This window comes from Ambystoma mexicanum, chromosome 12 (assembly GCF_040938575.1).
Source record: "Ambystoma mexicanum isolate Mex_15411 chromosome 12, UKY_AmexF1_1, whole genome shotgun sequence".
NCBI lineage: Eukaryota > Metazoa > Chordata > Amphibia > Caudata > Ambystomatidae > Ambystoma > Ambystoma mexicanum.
Window position 1 is genome coordinate 1,043,706,562 of NC_090936.1, and position 18,680 is coordinate 1,043,725,241.

Below are 18,680 nucleotides of genomic sequence, written 5' to 3' on the forward strand. Positions count from 1 at the left end.
CATTTACTCTCAAAGTTTAGAAATAGGGAGTAAAATACTCCCACCTCAAATTCTTATCTGGAGCACTGGAGATAAGGGGGTTCAAGGCCATGAAGGGATTTAAAAACTAGACATAGAATATTAAACTTTAAACGATGATGAAAAGAGAGCCATCCTATACCAGTCAAAGAAGATGAAATAGAATCACGAGGAGTAAGAAGACAGAGAAAACAAATGGAAGCATTAAATGCAGATTTCAGAGGAGCAAGGCGAGATAAGGGAAGTCCAAAGAGTGCAGAGGAACAGTAGCAGACACTAACAGTTGAGTGGCCTTGAAAGTCATGAAACAACAGGCTTTTCAAATGTTCAAATTAAATCGACAGGAACGGACAGATAGGGAAATATGCTGACTGAAAGAAAGATCTGAATCAAGATAAAAACCCAGATTACAGGCCACAAAAGATATAGGTAGCTACGAAGGAGGAAATTATCTGAATGAAAAGGGCGGAGAAGGAGAAATAGAGGTGGAAGGAAAGAAAATAAAGCATGATTACCGTGCGCTGCAGCAGGCAGCGCAGGCAGAGTTTTAAATTAATTAAATCTCAGGGAGTGCCGGGGGCCCACAAAAGTCCAGGGCTTTGAAGACCTTTCCACGTTGCAGGCCCAGACGAACTCCCACTCACCGACCCTCTTGTTTAGGTAGCTAAGGGGAGGTTGGAATAGGGTAGAATAAGATGGGTTTGGACATGTATTTTAAAGACCAGGTTCCTGGCGTAAAAGTTTACGGTTCTGCAAAGAATGTTCTGTGATTACGATGTGCTAATAATTTGTTCCGTTCATAGTTTGTGTGGTTATTGTTGCTAACTTTTCTTTTTCTGTCACAGGCAGAGTTACAGGGCGGTCCTAGTCGGGGAGGAGTTCTTCGCTGGTGGTTTCGGCCATGAGCGGGACCCGATGGCCATGCTCTAGCCAGGTTCGGGGTTCGACTGGCAATTACCTCCTTACAGACAGTTGAGACTCCACATGAACTGTATGCAGTGGTCCCAGGTTTATTCACTCCAAGCTAGGGCATGGGATGCTACTGACTAGCAGTTGGTAACCAGAGGCAGATTTCAACTACTTTACAAACCGGAAGTGACATGGGTCACCCAAGGACAATAAAATACTGGTGAAAGCCTGGGAAATTAAAAGGGCCACCTCAAAGGTGACATTAATGTGGCAGCACTTGCTGTATATGGACCTAAACTGTAACCTAACCAATTTGAACGCATGCAATCCCCAGAATGTTACTTGATAGTACTTGCTGTAAATGGACTCACTACCTATTTGTACCTGCATAATTGATGTAGCCGCCCGTACCATCAGGTGAGGCTTTCCCAATCTGTGCACCCATATTAAGGTTGCTTTCAACCTATTGGTACCTCTGAAATGTGTCTCCTTCTCGAAGACTTTGACCCGGACGTTCTCGCTCTTACCAAGACGTGGTTCAATGCCAGCTCTGTCACTGCTTTGGACACTCCTTTTTGAGGGCTACAAAATCCTCTCCAATCCCAAACTCAACAAGTCTGGAGGTGGAATGGCACTCATCTTCCCTGAGTTGGTCCCTGCTTCCATCATTGCTACTCAACCCTACTCCTGCTTTGAATGCCTCGTCTGAAGACTTGGGGTCTCGCCTACTCTCCCTCTCACCCTCGCTGCTATCTACATACACCCTGGCCCTATCTCCCTTTTCCTCTGTGAATAGGAGACCTTGCCTCTTCCCTTTCAACCTCTTCTTCCAACCTCCTCCTCCTTGGTGACTTCAACATCCACCTCTACTCTCTTGAATCATCCACTTCTTAGTTCTGGGTCCTCTGTTACGCCCTCTCTTGCACTATTCTTACTTCCGGCCCAACTCACTCTGCCGGTCACACTCTTGATGGCCTCATCTCTAGGGAAACCTCTATCGTTATTCCGGTTACCACCCGCTCTCCTGGTCTGACCACTCTCTTATTTCCTCCCACATGGAGCCCCTTGGCCCTCTATCCGAGCGACAACCTGCACTGCCAACCTCCTTTGCCATCATTCGACCCAAAAAGCGAGTGTCAGTTGCTGCTTTTGCCTCTACCTTTATCCCCCCTCTAACCCCTGTTCCTCACTCTCCCTATGATGCTATCCTTGCTAACCTGCCCCTTGCCATCTCTAACACCCTTGACATCCTTGCCCCTGCCATGAGGATCCACCTAAAAACTGTCACCAAGAACAACAGACGGTATGATTCTGATCTAGCATCTATGAAAAGCAAGTGCAGAGTTGCTGAAAGGAAGTGGCAGACCTTGGGCTTATCCTCTGGCAAACTGGCCTGCCGCCTGCTCCAAAGGCAATATCGCTTCTCAATCCGCTCCAAGAAGCGGGCCCACATTCAAGCCTGCATCTACAGAGCCACTAACAACACAGAAGAACTTTTCAAAATCTACACGGAAGTTGCCAATCCACTTGCAGTCGCCACCTCTCTCCCTTCTTCCCATGCTCTCTGCACTGCCTTGGCCTCCCATTTCTCACCCAAAACTCAGGACATCCTGTCCTCACTCTCCTCCACCCCATCTCCTCTCCCACGCCTGCGCCCCTGCATCCCTTGCCCCCCCTCCTCCCACCACCCTCACTCTCATCCCTGCTGCCCATAGCACTGGATGAGATTTCTAAAGTGGTCCATTCTAAGAAGGCCTCCTCCAAAAAGGTGCTCCCCTGCTCCTCCAGAACCATCAACGACAACATTTCCTCTCTCATCCTAGGCTCTTGCTGACTTCTGTAACCACTCCTTTGCCACTGGCCATTTCCCTCTATCCCACAAGCACTCCCGTGTGCACCCTCTCCTAAAGGGCTGTCTGCTGACACCTCCTGCCTGGCTAACTATTGCCCTATCTCTACTACCCCTTTCCTGGGCAAACTCTTGGAAAAGTTGGTCCTCCCCCAACTGACCCTCCACACTGATCTTGTCGGTTGCCTTTATGACCATCAATCTGGATTCCGGGCATCCAGAGGCACGGAAACTGCGCTCCTGAACACCCGTGAAACCATGCTCGCAAAGTCTTGACTACAACTCTCCTGCTGCTCTCACTCTCCTCGATCTCTCCTCTGCCTTTGACACAGACAACCATTCCATCCCCATAAAATAACTCTGTGACACCCTTGCATCACTGACTGGGCACTGGATAGGCTCACCTCCTTCCTCACTAACCAACCTTGCCAGCTGCAACTAGGCCCTTTCTCCTCTATCCCCATCCTCTCCACCTGTGGTGTCCCCCAGAGCTCTATACTAGCCCCTGTTGCTCACTTGATCTCCTTCTTCTCTCCTCATTTTCAGTACTATGCCAATGACGCACAAGCCCTAAAATCTCTCCACTGGCTCCCGGTGGCTGCTAGGCTCAAATCTAAGACCCTCTGCATCATCCACATGGCCCTTTGGGGCAAAGCTATTTCCAATGTTCCCTCCCCAAATACTCCCCTGCTAGAGCTCTCCGTTCCTCTAATTCCAACTCTCTGACTGTCAAACACTTCTCCAAGCAGACAGTAGGGGGCAGGACTCTTTCCTCGGCTGGTGCCTCCCTTTGGAACAGCATCCCTGCCCCTCTCAGACTTGAGCCAGACCTCCTTAAGTTCCAGAAACTGCTCAAAGCTCTGCTCTTCTCTACCCCGCCATGTCCAACTAGGAACAAAAAGTGTATCACAAAAGACAAAGTGATTCCCGCCATCCTACCCACTCTCAACCAACTAAAGGAACACTTAGACCCAGAAATGCTTGTTGAAGAGTACAACAAAATCATGTTAACAACCCTGGACAACATTGCCCCTCTCAAAATCAGACCGAGTAAACCCAAATCCCATCTCAATAAATGGTTCACCCCTGAATTAAAGGATGTACAACAACTTAAGAGGAACTGTGAATCCACATGGAGGCTAACCCCTTCAGAAGACCATAAAAATAAACTTCTAGAAATTTCCTCCCACTAAAAAAAGGAAATCCTCCTGGCCAAACGCAATTCATATAATAAACGCATCTCTAATGCTAACTCGAGCATGGGGGAACTGCTCTACATCCTTAAGGAACTAGAGTCACCTATTCCCATCCCAGATACATGCTCCAAAGATAAAATATGGTGCACAGAGATACAACAAGCACTATCAAACAAAATAGCCTTGCTCCAAAAGAAAATAGCTATAAAGAAAGCTTCACTTAATCAATCAACCCAAACCAATACCAACCTACAGACTAAGGAACAAAACTCAGCTATTCAATTTAGGTTTGCCAAGACTTCCATTCTGGAGGTAGAGAAAGTCATCCTTTCCCTCAAGCCCTCTAACTGTCAAGGAGACCTCTGCCCAGCCCAACTTATAAAAGATGCTGCCAGAGAACTCTCCCCCTTCATATCCAAACTTGTCAATGCTTCATTCGCCTTGGGTTCTGTGCCGACCAATTTGAAACAATCCTGGGTATTGCATCTGCTTAAAAAACTAAATCTAGACCCCCTCATCCCCACTAACTACCATCCCATCACGACAGTCCCTTTCCTGTTAAAAATCATGGACAAGATTGCATACATACAAATTCAAAAATTCCTAGAACACATACACTTTTAGGAGCATGTCAATCAGGTTTCCCACCCCAACATGGCACTGAGATGGCCCTCATCGATTTAAAGGCGCAAATAGATGAGTTACGAGATAAAAGCAAAACAGCCCTCCTCTTACTATTAGATCTTTCAGCTGCATTCAACCTCGTTGACCATGAGGTCCTTTGCAGCCACCTTAACTCAGCGGCTCACTTCTCCAAAGAAGCTATAACTTGGATAGAATCCTTCCTCAGCGACAGGACCATGAGGGTATTCTCTCTGTCAGCTGCGGCAGACCCAATACCTATTCTGTGTGGAGTTCCCCAGGGATCATGCATATCCCCCACCCTATACAACATATTTACCAAGCCCCTTTTTGATGATCTGGACCTTCTTGGTATCACCTACACTAACTATGCCGATGATACCCAGGTTCTCCTCCCACTTTCAGGAGATTACAACAAGGATTTGGCCTTGGTAAATAGGGTGTATCTCATCATCCAGGCATGGATGGCAACCCACAGTCTATGCCTGAATGATGATAAAACTGCATTAATTATCCTGGGCACCCATTCAAATCTCAAGAAACTAGGCCAAGGCTACTCTTCCTTCAAGATTGATGGGAATATGATTAAGGTAGCCAAGGAAGTGAAGACACTTGTTTTTTACCTGGATGCCTCCCTTTCCTTTAACAAACAGGTGAATTCTCTAGCCTCAGCTACAGCTTACACATGTAAGCTCATTAGAGCAGTCAAACACTTTATCTCAGATGATAACTGCATCATCCTAGCTAGAGCACTTATATTGTCAAGGCTCGACTATTGCAATGCCTTATACATCGGCGCTAACAAATCTATCCCCCATAGAATCCAAATCTTACAAAATAATGCTTTGAGAGCAGCTCTCGGCATACCTAAAAGATCACATATATCAAAGGTAAGGCATAAAAACAATTGGCTGTCTACCCAAAATAAAATTATTTCTAAAAGTCGCTTCCTTTACTCACAAAGCCATGAATAACGCTGCACCATCCTATCTCACGGATAGATTCCTTAAGAGAAGCTCTACCAGACCATCAATAGCCTCATCATCCCTAGATTCAAACTAACCAAGGCTTGTGGCGCCAGCTTCCCTGTCCAAGCGGCACAAATTTGGAATTCACTGCCACACCCCCTACGCATCGAGCAATCCTACATCAGATTTAGATCGGCTATATTAACCTTCTGAAGTCTTCTAACAATTAGATGTTCACTAGCTCAGACCTATTCCTCCCACCTGGTTGAACATAACCCCAACCCTGCCCATCCTCATCTTTACTTTGATGCCTGTTTTTTGTAACTGTTATTGCCTGTATATTATTGCCTGTATTTTTTATCTGTAACCATGTAACCTGAAGCTGCGCATATCCTGTACTGCTGCGCCCTGTTACCCTCGGGTTTGGTGCGCATTACAAATGAATAAAACAAACAAACAAACAAAACAAACCTCTTTCCCTCTTCTCCTTCCCTGCTGATCACCTCCACTGGCTCTGTGATTGTGGCCTGATCCTCATGAATCTCACAGGATCCCAGGCCCTTCTTCCCAGTCAATACCAGCACCCTCGCCCCCACCACTGCACTGCCTTGCAGGCCCCTTCTTGGTGGCACCACATCCCACATTGACAGTCGCCTGTACCAGCACTTAGCTTTAGGTTCTCCTCCTGGCTCCCCTTAGCACTTCCCTCCCGGGCCATCCTTCAGCACTTGTCCACTTCTCTGTTCCCCGTTCCATCCCCTTCCCCCACACTTCTCCCAATGCACTTGCACGGCTGAATGCCACAAGGCCTAGTAGGACCACAACTGTATATTACTGTTATTAGCCATTGTTTTTATTTCCCCTGTTTAGACTTGTGGTGCTTTAAAACACAAATCTGTTGTATAAAGCGCATTACAAATGCTCAATAAAATAAATAAATAGTTGATGTAGCCCTCTGCCATGAGGTGACGCTTTTCCAATCTGTGTACCCTTAATAATGTTGCTTTTTACCTATTTGTACCTGTATAATTGATGTTGTCCGCGTACCACAAGGTGAGGCTTTCCCAATCTGTGCACCCTTATTAATGTCGCTTTTTACCTATTTGTACCCGCATAATTGACGTAGCCCTATACCATGAGTTGAGGCTTTGCCAATCTGTGCACCCATATTAACGCTGCTTTTTACCAATTTGTACCTGCATAATTGATGTAGCCCCATACCATGAGGTGAGGCTTTCCCAATTCGTGCACCATTATTAATGTCGCTTTTTACCTATTTGTACGTGCATAATTGGTGTAGCCCCCATACCATGAGGTGAGGCTTTCCCAATTCGTGCACCATTATTAATGTCGCTTTTTACCTATTTGTACCTGCATAATTGATGTAGCCCCCATACCATGAGGCGAGGATTTCCCAATCTGGGCACCCATAATAATGCTGCTTTTCGTCTATTTATACATGGATAATTAATTGTTACCCCATACAATGAGGTGAGGCTCCACCAGTTTGTGTATGCTCAACTATTCTGTTTGTAACCAATATGCACACTCTTGCACTTCTGTATGTACGAAGCACTTTCTGTAAGTAGCAAGTGCTTAGATGCCCCTGGGGTTTGTGTGCTGAAATAAATGCAAAAGTAAATAAATATGGCCATATGGTGGGCAGAACAGCAATTTTGTCAGGTGTTTTACAGTGTTTCGGCATTAAACAGATTAGATGATACAGAAAGCTGGTGGTGGAGGTGGAGTGAATGAGAACAATTAAAGGGGACATCACTGCACAACAGAGGATACATATACTGAATATACAAATGTTTATTTGACAGTAGTTACGTATGGATATAGTAGAGGATTCTGCTGAAGGTTGTGTGTGTGGTGCCTTCCTTCACTCTCCCCCTCCCCTGGCAATGGGCCCATCCGCCCATTTTTGACTGATTTCCTGGTCCCTTCTGAGTCTTACAGGGCACCAGCCCCTCCTAGCCCTATCTACCCCATCACCTCTGTCTCCCCTGACTCCCCCATTCCTACACCTGCCCTACTGGGCTCCCTCCCCTTGTATCAGCCTGGTGGGACCTGCACCCCCACTGAGCCTGATACAGCCCCGTCCTCGCACTTAGCATGTGGACCTTCATGCCCTGCACTACCCTGGCACTTGTCCACCTGGCCTCCCCTTAGCACTTGGCTAACCCAGGGGCCCTCTTCCTCCCCCCAGCACTTGCATGCTCTCTACTCAGACAGTCACTTGCCTTCCCTCCTTAGCATTCTCGCATTCCGCTCTGACAGGCACTAGCCCCCTACCCCCCCCCCCCCGCCACTCCCCTGCACTTCTTGTTTCTACACTTGCACAATCTGAATGACACAAGGCCTACTAGGACCGTTTTTGTTGTTCTTCATCCCTGTCCCCCGACGCCCCCCCTTTTTTGTCTTGTGGCACCTTGAAACACCATTTGCTGTTTAGGTGCTTTATAAATACCCAATAAATAAAATAACTGCAAGTCTCTGGGCTTCTTCTGTTAATTGGAGGTGTCATGTAAGAGTGCTCTTGAATCATATAACTTTGGATATGATCTTAACCTCAGGGTATAAGGAGTTCCAGCAGTGATGAGCCATTATAAGACTAAGCATATGCTGGAAGTAGCACAGGGTGGACAGATTTGATGAGGTTGCGGAGGGCATGGGTTCAAAGCAAAGGCAGGCTAGCTTAACGGACGATATAGTCAGGCAAATATGGGAGGAGCTCTTACGTGACCAGATTTGAAAGACAGAAAAATACGTTTAAAGCAGTAACTATTTTGCACAGAAAGCCACCTCACACAGAGTCAGTAAAAAAAAGTGGGTGAGAGCAATGGGGAGTTGTAGAGGACGTGGGTGGCAAAGTGCAGAGAGGAATAGAAATTAATGGGGCGTCCATGACGAGTTTGGAGCAGTAATTCAGCCGGCTGAGGGCTAGGATAGAGTTAGGAGTCTTACTAGAGTGATAGAGGTGATGGGCTGGTATTTAAAGATGTTTTAAAGATGTTCAGGAGGCTGAGACCAGCAGTGGTAGCAGCAGAGGTCATTACATTCTTATAGTTTGGGGTCGCTGACCAAGAGGACTGCCCAGGATACAAGCTACAGGGGATGAGATGAGGAAATCAGGGGGAAGGAAATCAGGTGTGGCTTTTTTATGATTATAAATATAATTACATTTTCACATGCACTTCCCAGTATTCGACATGCATACGCACAGCCACATATATGTTGCTTGTAAACAATACTGTTCCATACCGAATAATACCTTTTTCATACAGATTAATTATAGTTCCAGTAGGTGATATGGGTTGCCCTTCAGCACTCTCCATCTCAAGTCTATATTCTGGCAGATTCTCTATCCATAAATGTCTATGTACAAAAACCCTATACCATCTCGCTCCCAAAAAATGGGACAGGCCACTGTAACCAAAATATGAACTGAAATCAGCATCCATTTGTTATCTGTAACAGCTCTTTTGATTGCCTAAAAGGCAACGTAGAAGAACTCAATCAAACTACTTACATAATTAAATAATCAAAGAAATGCACTTTATGGTAATGCTGAACACTTCTTTGGTGTTAGCCATTGTAATAGAAGATAAATTCACAAGGATTAATGGGGAACATCATTGGATCTATGTTAGGAACAGAAATTGGGTCTCATGAGGATACCAAATGCTACTTACACCAGATTCTCGATGGCACAGGCCTCATCTTCCAGAAGATCTCCTAGTAGTTTACCAGATTCCGCAGTCAGATTGTTTGAGCTCAGGCTGAAAAGGAATTTGATACAAAAAAAGTAAAATCAGGATCTCTTGGAATGGATTATACAAATTATAGAGAATATGTTTGGGACATATTACAGGCAACAGTTTAAAAACATGATAACAAGAGCATGCCCGATTTCCCTGGCACCTGCTATAAAACACCAGTGAGTCAAGATCTCTTTTTGAAATCTGAGGAAAGATTGCCGGGCTTTCCAAATACTTCTGGGGCAGTCTTGTAAAACATCAATGAAGATTTGTATAAGTAAAGGAAAAACGCAGGCTTTTTAATAGGTAAAATCAGGGTATTTTAAGGAGTACAGGTATTATTCCTTGTTTAAGCATTGATTCAATGACAGACTTTGTACCTTTAGTTTAAATGTTACTTGAAGTGTATACTTTGAAGGAGCTGGAGAGGCAGTTGTGGACGGTATTTGGATGAGGTTATGTGATTTGCAGGGGTGTGGATTTTGATTGCATGATCTATGTGCTCTTAATGCAGTTTACTTCCTGCTTTATTCTGTGGTTCCTAATCTTGCTGCCATTCTACCCTGCATTCTTGCCACCACTACTCACTTTACCATAGTAGACCTAGGTTCTGCCTTCTCTTCTATACCCCTGCACTCTGCCAATCAGTTTTATTTTCCTTTATTTATAGAAACCTTTAATGTTATTTTATGTGACTGTTCCAGAGGTATTTGGAAAGACAATCTTTGCTCAGATTTTAAAAATAGATCTTGACTCACCATTGTTTAGAGAGGGGCAGTTTTAGTTAATTCCTCTTTTTAGCATCACCTTCATTGAAGGATTGCAAACGCGATTCTGTGCAGCTATTCAGGGCTCTTGCTTTGGAGGGACACAGGGCCTCTAAAAAAAGCTTCTATTGTGTTCCTTATTTCAGTCATTTATCACTGCTGGGGAGAGACACTTGTCTAAGGATGGAATTAATGTGACTTTACAAGTGCTCAGACCCCAAATTCGAATGCAGATTTATTTATGACATTTATATAGAGCCTTTATCCAAAGTGCTGTACAAGTTTCACACAGTACAATATTTTACTAAATGACAAACAATGATAGACATGGTGCAACCAGAAGTCAGGGGAAAACATTGAGGAAAACCAGATTGCAACGAATGAGTTTTGAGACGTTTCTCAAACAAAAGTAGGTTACAGCACAAACAAATATCCAGAGGGAGAGAATCAATAGTTTATGAGCTAGTAATTGAAAAGAACGAAAACGAGAATATGCACATGGAGGACGGAGAACAGCAAGAAGGAATTGGGCATCAGAACCAAGGACCCTAGGAGGATGATATAAGAAAACTAAAGAAGACAAGTAATCAGATGCCAGTGCATGAACACATTTAAATACCAAATAAAGAAAAGGAAACGCAAATCTTTGTTTGATTGGAAGCCAGTGAAGTTGGATCAAAAAAGAAGACATTAAATACCTCATAACATAAGGGGTTAATAATAAGAAAACGGAATGTGACATTGGAATGGGAAGGAAATTGCCACAGAAAAGTTCTAAGTGGAACCAAATATATGATTTGTACTTGAAAATAGGGCCAGATTCATAGAATGGGGCGCAGAAATGGCACAAGGTCCGCGCGTCGAGAAGGACCTTGCGCAAGCCATGGCGCAGAAGAAAATATTATGCACCACGCGTATTCATGGATTTAAAGATACATTACTAGCCATCGCACAAGTAAAAACAAGCTGCGCTAGGAACGCCCACAACAAGCCCCCAAGCACACCAAAAAGCAAACAAAAGCACAAACATGGTGCAAGCCTCCGCGCCACCCCTGGCCCACCATCCAGTAACCCTGTGAGAAGGTGTGCCTCACCTTGCAAGTCCAGGCTGCAACCCAGCGAAAACGCGTGCCCTCCCTCGCAAGGCCAGGCGGCACCCCAGTAAAATCACGTGCCTCACTTTGCAAGCCCAGTCCGCACCCCAGCGAAAACGCGTGCCCTCCCTCGTAAGCCCAGGCTGTGTCCCAGTGAAATTGTGCGCCTCACCTCGCAAGCCAGTGCCACACCCCAGCGATAAGGCAGGTCCCCTTCATAACTGGAGGCTACACCCCTTACCAAAACGTGAGTCCCCCCTACACCCTCAGCACCCATTCAGGCCTCATACCCCCTATTGCACATCAACCACTCTAGCCCAGACAGCACACCCCAGGCCCCCTCACCTGTGACACCCCTCCAGACTGGACAACACCCACCAGCCCCCCTCCAGACTGGCCACCAGCCCCTCTCACCTGTGACACCCCCCCAGGCAGCCCCCTCCAGACTGGACAATACCCACCAGTCCTCCTCCAGACTGGACACCACCCACCAGCCCCCCTCACCTGTGACACGCCCCCCAGGCAGCCCCCTTAAAACTGTACAACACCCATCGGCCCCCTTCCAGACTGGACAAACAACACCCACCAGCCCCCCTCCAGACTGGCCACCAGACCCTCTCACCTGTGACACCCCCCCCGGCAGCCCTCTCCAGACTGGACAATACCCACCAGTCCCCCTCCAGACTGGACACCATCCACCAGCCCCCCTCACCTGTGACACCCCCCAGGCATCCCCCTCAGACTGGACACCACCCACCAGCCCCCCTCACTTGTAACACCCCCCCAGGCAGCCCCCTGCAGACTGGACACCACCGACCAGCCCCCCCTCACCTGTGACAGCCCTCAGGCATTCCCTTCCAGACTGGACACCGCCCACCAGCCCCCCTCACCTGTGACCCCCCCACGCAGCCCCTTCCAGACTGGACAACACCCACCAGGCCCCCTCCAGACGACACCACCCACCAGCCCCATGCACCTGTGATACTCCCCCAGGCATCCCCGTTCAGACTGGACACAGTTGTTGTTAGCCGACATCCAGCCCCTGCGCGCAAGTGGCACCTCTGTGGTGGCACCGGCCTGGACGTAGCGCACAGCCTTGTTGTGGATCCTGTATTTCAGGTCCTCCCAGCGCTTGTGCACGGTATTTAAGGTACAGAGTGCCGTGTTGCATCATAGGGTTGAAGAGGGCATTCTCCACCAGGAAGTCAATTCGATGGTGGTGAAGTTGACAGCCCTCTGCCTAGCTGCCATGGGGTTACCACTCTGATCAAAGGATGATGGTGCTGATGTGGCAACCCCCGAGGCTGGTGTGGGTGGGCAAGGTGGTACTGGAGCTGGGCTGTGGAGCAGTGATGGTGGAATGGTACGGTAGGACTCCAATGAAGCAGCTGACCAAAGAGGCCAAAGAAAGGAGCACACACAATGGCTGGACAGCAGGCACTCCAAATACAGGTGCAGGTGATAAAGTTGGAGGCAGCACAGGGCAGTACGAGGCAGGTAAAGGCAGGAGCGTGGGTATTCCATGACTCACAATGTAGGCAGCCGGAAACAGAGTTAAGGGACCTTGCGCATAAAAAATGAGAAAAGCGCGGACACGTGAAATCCGAGGAAAGGCCCTCAGTGCGGAATTTACATGACACACGCTGCACGCAGGCATTCAGAACACCATATTCAGGGATACATTAGTACATGTAGAAGCATCTCCGATCGTGTGTGCGAAGGGGATGAGACAGACGAGTGGAGTACTGCGTATTTTGGGGTGCCACACAATCCATTCACTTCAGGGACCGTATAAACTTCTTATTTTGGTGAGGGATTAGCCTCAGCGCATACACGCATCTACTTTTGATTTTTGCGAGGCTAACATTTTGTTGCATATGCCTTTTTTTCAACTCTGGGAGCCCCTGTGTATCACGTACCAATATTCGTACATTTCTGTTAGCTTTCCGGGGTTCACGTATACATTTTTTGTGTTGCTGGGTGCCACTGCATATCGCGTACCGCTATTTTCTTATTTTGTAAGCTATCCTGGTATCGCATACGCATTTATTTTTATTTTGGGGTGCCTGTGTGTTAGGCATACCGTATTTTTCCCACCTGGGGTGAATTTGAGCCTTGCTGGACCACAGAACTACGTCTTCTATCACGTACACTGCCCCCTCACTCAAATTGCTCAGGACAATTACCTGGTGTGCCTTCCATATTTTTGTTACACCTGGAACATTAGTGCAAAGGCCCCAAGAGGGAAAGGGGGCAGACATGGCCGGGGTCAGTGATACGCTGCGGAAGCAGCTGTCCCAGCACCAAGGGTGCCGGGACCTGTTGAGTAAGCAGCTGCCCCAGCTCAAAAGGGTAAGGGACATGCTGTGGAGGCAGCTACCTCAGCCCCACGGGGTAGTGCCATGCTCCAGGCCACTTGTGGTTTGGCATCTGAGCCCCAGAGTGGCCCCAGCCACACAGGGGTGGCACCAACACCTTGTGGCAAGAAGGCAAATCCTGCACAGCAGGAACAGACTCAACCCCATTACACGGCACAGGACACTGGCACTTTAAGGAAGAAGAACTTCGATGATGAAGAACTTAAAATCCTCATGGACCACGTGGCCATTCACCACTGTGACATGTGCCAGCATCCGTGGAGCACACATACAACTGCTTAGTGTATGGGTCACTGGCAGCATGTCACAGATGAGATCAACACCTTAGGGTTGAGAAGAGCACTGCTGCACAGGTATTGAAGCGATGGAATGATCTCACCTGTCGCACCAAGTCCAAGCTGGGTGTCAACCTGGCCTCTGCTCTGACAACTGGAGGGGGGTTACCAGAGGAGGAGCTGACCGAGCATGAAGAGGCTATGAGCCAATTCATTCTACAGGAGCAAGGCGTGGGAGGCCTGGAAAATTACGAGGACACGTCCGCTGAGTGACCAACATTGTGCATCTTGAGTATATGAAGTAATGCATCAGCAAGATGTATAATTGTGCTGCACATCTGGCTGCATTGGAATGACTGCCCCAGGTGAACCATGTCTTGTGGTGTAATGACTCCAGTCCAGTGTACACAAGTGTGGATACTGTTAAGGATTTCAATCAGGCAATACACCCTGGTCTCAGCCTAGTATGCAGTGCTCAAATGAAATACTTATTTTATTGTGTCTATAGGTTCAATATTCTGAGTGATATACCGCTCATATCACCCTGGTTGGTAAAGGTAATATTTATTTATGTATTTCAAATTCAAATCAAACATACGTTTTAATATTTGGGCAGCAATCGCCAATGTGGTGACAGTACAAATAAGAAAGTAGGTAATGCAGTTGAATTCACTTTTAGCAACACAGAATATAAAACACAGAGAAAAGAACAGTTTTGGCTTGTTTCAAAGATAGCACTTACGTTAAGATTTCCCCCTGCAAATTTCTCAACTCACAAAAATCAATTCTACACAGATGTAAGTAAGCAGCAGGTATTCAGGAATAAATAACAGTGTATAGAATTTAAAGATAACCTTCACCCCCAAACAATAGAGAAAAACGGTTTGGAAATCTTACACTTTTAAAATGACATTTGAAAATGGCTGAGCAAAACAATGAAAAGTGGGCAAAAATCCTTAAACCAATACAAATCTCTATGGGAGCAACATTGGAAAGATCCTAACAAACATGAGCTATAGGTTAAGTGGCAGTAAACACTTTGAATCTTAATGGAAGTTTGGAAATACTTTAAATTGAAAATCACACATGTAAAACTTTGCAGAAATGCAAATTCCTGTCTAGATTTCACTAAACAGTTTTGTTGGATGCAGTTCTTATGTTGGGATGTAGCTACAATTCTTATGTTTAAGTCAGAGGTGAAATTAAGTCTCTAGCTATTAAATTGAGGGAGTTATGCAAGGTTGAATGAGAGTTGTTTTAGAAAAATAGAGCAGAGAACAACAGAAAATCGGTTTTAAAATGACAGGTTAATTTTACTTAAACTAGATTTAATGGCTAAGAAAAAGAGAATGCCACCCGTGAATCTCCACAGTTACACAGCCGATTGTAACCCTTCATGGGGTGGATAACCCGTTTTCTTTATGGGAATTACTTTATTTAATCAAAATCACTAATGGCTTACGTCTAGTAACACAAAAATGAAGATAAAATCAGCGCCAACACTATGAATTACAGACAGGGTTGCAAGAATGGTTCTGACAATATTACAGGTTCTTAAGTTACAGATAGGATGGTTGAGAGATTGGGATAGGACAAGGTAAGGCAAGATTTTTCTATGGTTTACTATGATTCCTATTATTACTTACAGTCCACTTTAGGATTTTGGACCGTCAAGGGTTCTGGTCATCTGGATCAGTCTAATCAAGGACAGCAGGGCACCTCTGACAGGATAGGACCAGGTGGGCGGTTCTGGTCACCGGACTGGCACCTCGGGTTACTTCACTGGACTGCGCTGGTTATCGGAGACAGGAAATCAGTGGAATGGCGAGTTTGGAGCAGGCAAGCATTAATGGTAGCAAGCCAGACTGGATCAAAAATGCTTCCCTTGGGTTTTGGGATTGCTTCAGGATTTGGCCTAGCTGAAAAGGAGCTCAGCAATGCAGAGGCCTTGGCTTTGTAAAGAAATCTGGAATCAGGAACAAGATGGAGAATTCAGGAATAGGGCGCCACACAGAAAATCAGGTGGAGTCAGGAATCAGTGTCTGTGTGCTGTGAGATTCCCTTATTTATCATGCCAAATGACATCACTAAGGTTTATGGTAGGGGCAGACTGACAACCCACACCCACAATGCTGTGATTGGTCAAAGGCATAGTTTCCGCCTTGCTTTTCACTGATTGGATGACAGAAAGGGATGTCATGTTTCATGAGATGATCTGAAAACCTCCCAAGTATTGGGACCCAAATCTAACCCTCTAAGTTATGCCCTCTAAGAAAATCAGATACATAAATTACAAATTGTGTGGGTCACATTCCAATCCAACTCCCAAGTCAGTGGGACTTGGTTTAGTCTTTCCGTTGAATTTTGGTAATTTTAACCATAAAAGGTTCGGCCTAATATTTTCCAATTCTGTACATATATGCGCAATTACCCCTAGAATTAGTGTACACAACGTTATATTTGCAACATTAATAGTTTCTGCACAATTGGTAATTTTTTATAACTTCTGTTCCTTACGCAGTAAGACATTCTACCAAGTTTTCAAATGACTAGCATAAATTCAGATTTAAATGTATGCACTTTTCATACCTTTTCACATTCTTGCTGGCAAGTTAAATGTCTTGAAGCTCAGTGGCAAAATAAGCATTTTAAACCCAAAAGTCACATGTCAGTTTGTTTTCCTTTCTTCCCAAGTGTAATCACATGTTGAATCCTTTGAAGTTGAATGAGTGGCCTCTCCCTGGAGAGTGGAGCTTCCTGCCCCTCCCCTGGAAGGGTGAGTGTCCAAGCCTGCTATTGTCTTCGCCTGGGGCAGAGACGAATGTCTAATGAAGTTCTTTTGTCATGAGTATGCGAGGCCTCCCAGCAGCAATTAGCCTTCCCTGTGCCGGCAGTGGAGGTGCCAACCTTTCACAGGCTAATAACTGTCAGATCAGGTTTTTTTTCATAGTTGATTAACTCAGACTGGGTTTAGCTTTTAAGTTTCATCTTTTAAATCTTTCCTTTAAACATATAAAATTAAACAGTTTATAGGTGGATTTTTAACATGAGCAAATCCTTTGACATTCTTAAAGAATTAAGCCTATACACAAGAACATGCTTTCACAACAGGCGATTTTGCTCTTCATTCATGAAAAAGCACATTAAACTTATTTCTTTAAATCCGGTTTATATCTGCAGCAAATACACATTTTAGTCAGCACTAATTCTTCCCTTGGGTGCTGGGATTGTTTGCAGCCTAGATACATGTATCATGCCTTTGTTTAGAGTTTCTTTGGATAGTTGTTTCCTGATACTTGTTGCAAAGAAATAGCTGCATTTTCCCGCATGGAAAATGAACACAAGGGTTCTTGGGTTGCTTTCTCATAGATACATTTTGTAGGCGCTGTCATTCCAATAATGCCTGGTTCCTCTGAGCCACACTGGATGATCCTGGGCATTGCAGGGCCCTTTAATGTCAATGATTTAGTAGAAATGAATGGATCTAGTGCCAAAAACCGCACTTTTTAAGGTTAGAAAATGTCATTTTAAAAGGAATTTTCGGGTTTTCAGCACAATGATGCTGTTTCATTCACTTTGCTCCATGTTGATTGTGGCAGAGCCCACTGGCATTCTCCTGTAGTGATGACTCTGTTTTCACCCCCCTTGAACTGTGTGTGGAAGGGTGTGCAGCCTTTTTCTGGTTGTGACACAAACGCAGTTTTGAAGATTTTGGCGCGCACAGAAGTCAGCGCGGTCATTTTGTGCTGTTCCCTTCACCATTGCAGTAAAGTGATGTAGTGGGGCACATTGGAATGGGTCAAAATATCCCACAATACAAACCATGTGTCGAACATCAGTTGAACATGTACGTGTGACAGTACTTATTCCCCACTAGCATACCCCCCACCATCTGCAACATGATGCCCCAACGTACACAGTTGTTTGCTGGATCCTTGATGTGAGTGACTCTGCTCTGCTAGACATGTGCATGTGTCTGAAATCCTAGTTACACCTCATGCCATGCAGGGTATTGAATCTCCTTTCACACATGTACGTATGTGCTGCCATGCTACATAAAACATCCAAGATGACACCCAACACACCTTCTGGCATGCTCTGAGTGAGTGTGCATATGTCCAGACTGTGCACAATGGCAATGACTCCAGAAACAAATCGTTGTGAGTCCTGCTCCTTGTTACCCTCCCACACTCAGCCCACACTCCATGGGTCCTTGCCCCTCTCCCTCTTGTGGGTCACTGTACCTTGTTCCTATCTACAACTCCATTGACTTACTCTCTCCACTTATAGCTATAAATCACATGGGACTATTTCACAGACTTACGGCATGCTCCCTGTACCAAGACAGCACTGGTGTGGCATGTGATGGATGCATACTTGGGTGTGGATATGTGTCTGCCTATTGCCATGTGATGTAATTGCATGTCACAGAGCCACATGTCTATGCCCATTTCACTGGTATTAGTCAACAGTTTGCAGTGCCATCGGGCCATAATGTGCTTCTTAACGACCCTGTTGGTTGGCAATGTGTCCACTGGCAGAACGACCCAGAGCAGGGAATTTTGTTGCCAGTCTGCATATGCCTTGCTCAGATAGCTTGTTGTCCATAGCATGTGAATGCTGTATTTGTTATGGCGACATGCCCTGCATTTTGTTACATGACAGCAATGTGATACACATGTTTTCTGTAGACACGTTGCACATGACTCCACATGTCTTTTTCTGTCCATGTGTAGGTGAGAAGGCACCAGATCCAGAGGAGGAGGAAGAGGATGAAGAAGAGTCTGTGGTGCCTCAGACTGCCAGTGGAGGACGTTGCA

At 45.8% G+C, this 18,680-nt stretch overlaps 1 protein-coding gene across 1 annotated transcript in view; it reads right to left on the reverse strand.

Moving 5' to 3' along the window:
• The window catches only part of LOC138514709 (NLR family CARD domain-containing protein 3-like), a 526,974-nt gene that overhangs the window by 345,058 nt on the left and 163,236 nt on the right, over window positions 1–18,680 (reverse strand). The window contains exon 2 of the mRNA XM_069630113.1: window positions 9,281–9,367. Coding sequence (XP_069486214.1) covers window positions 9,281–9,367 — 87 coding nt within the window. The remainder of the gene's footprint in view (window positions 1–9,280; window positions 9,368–18,680) is intronic.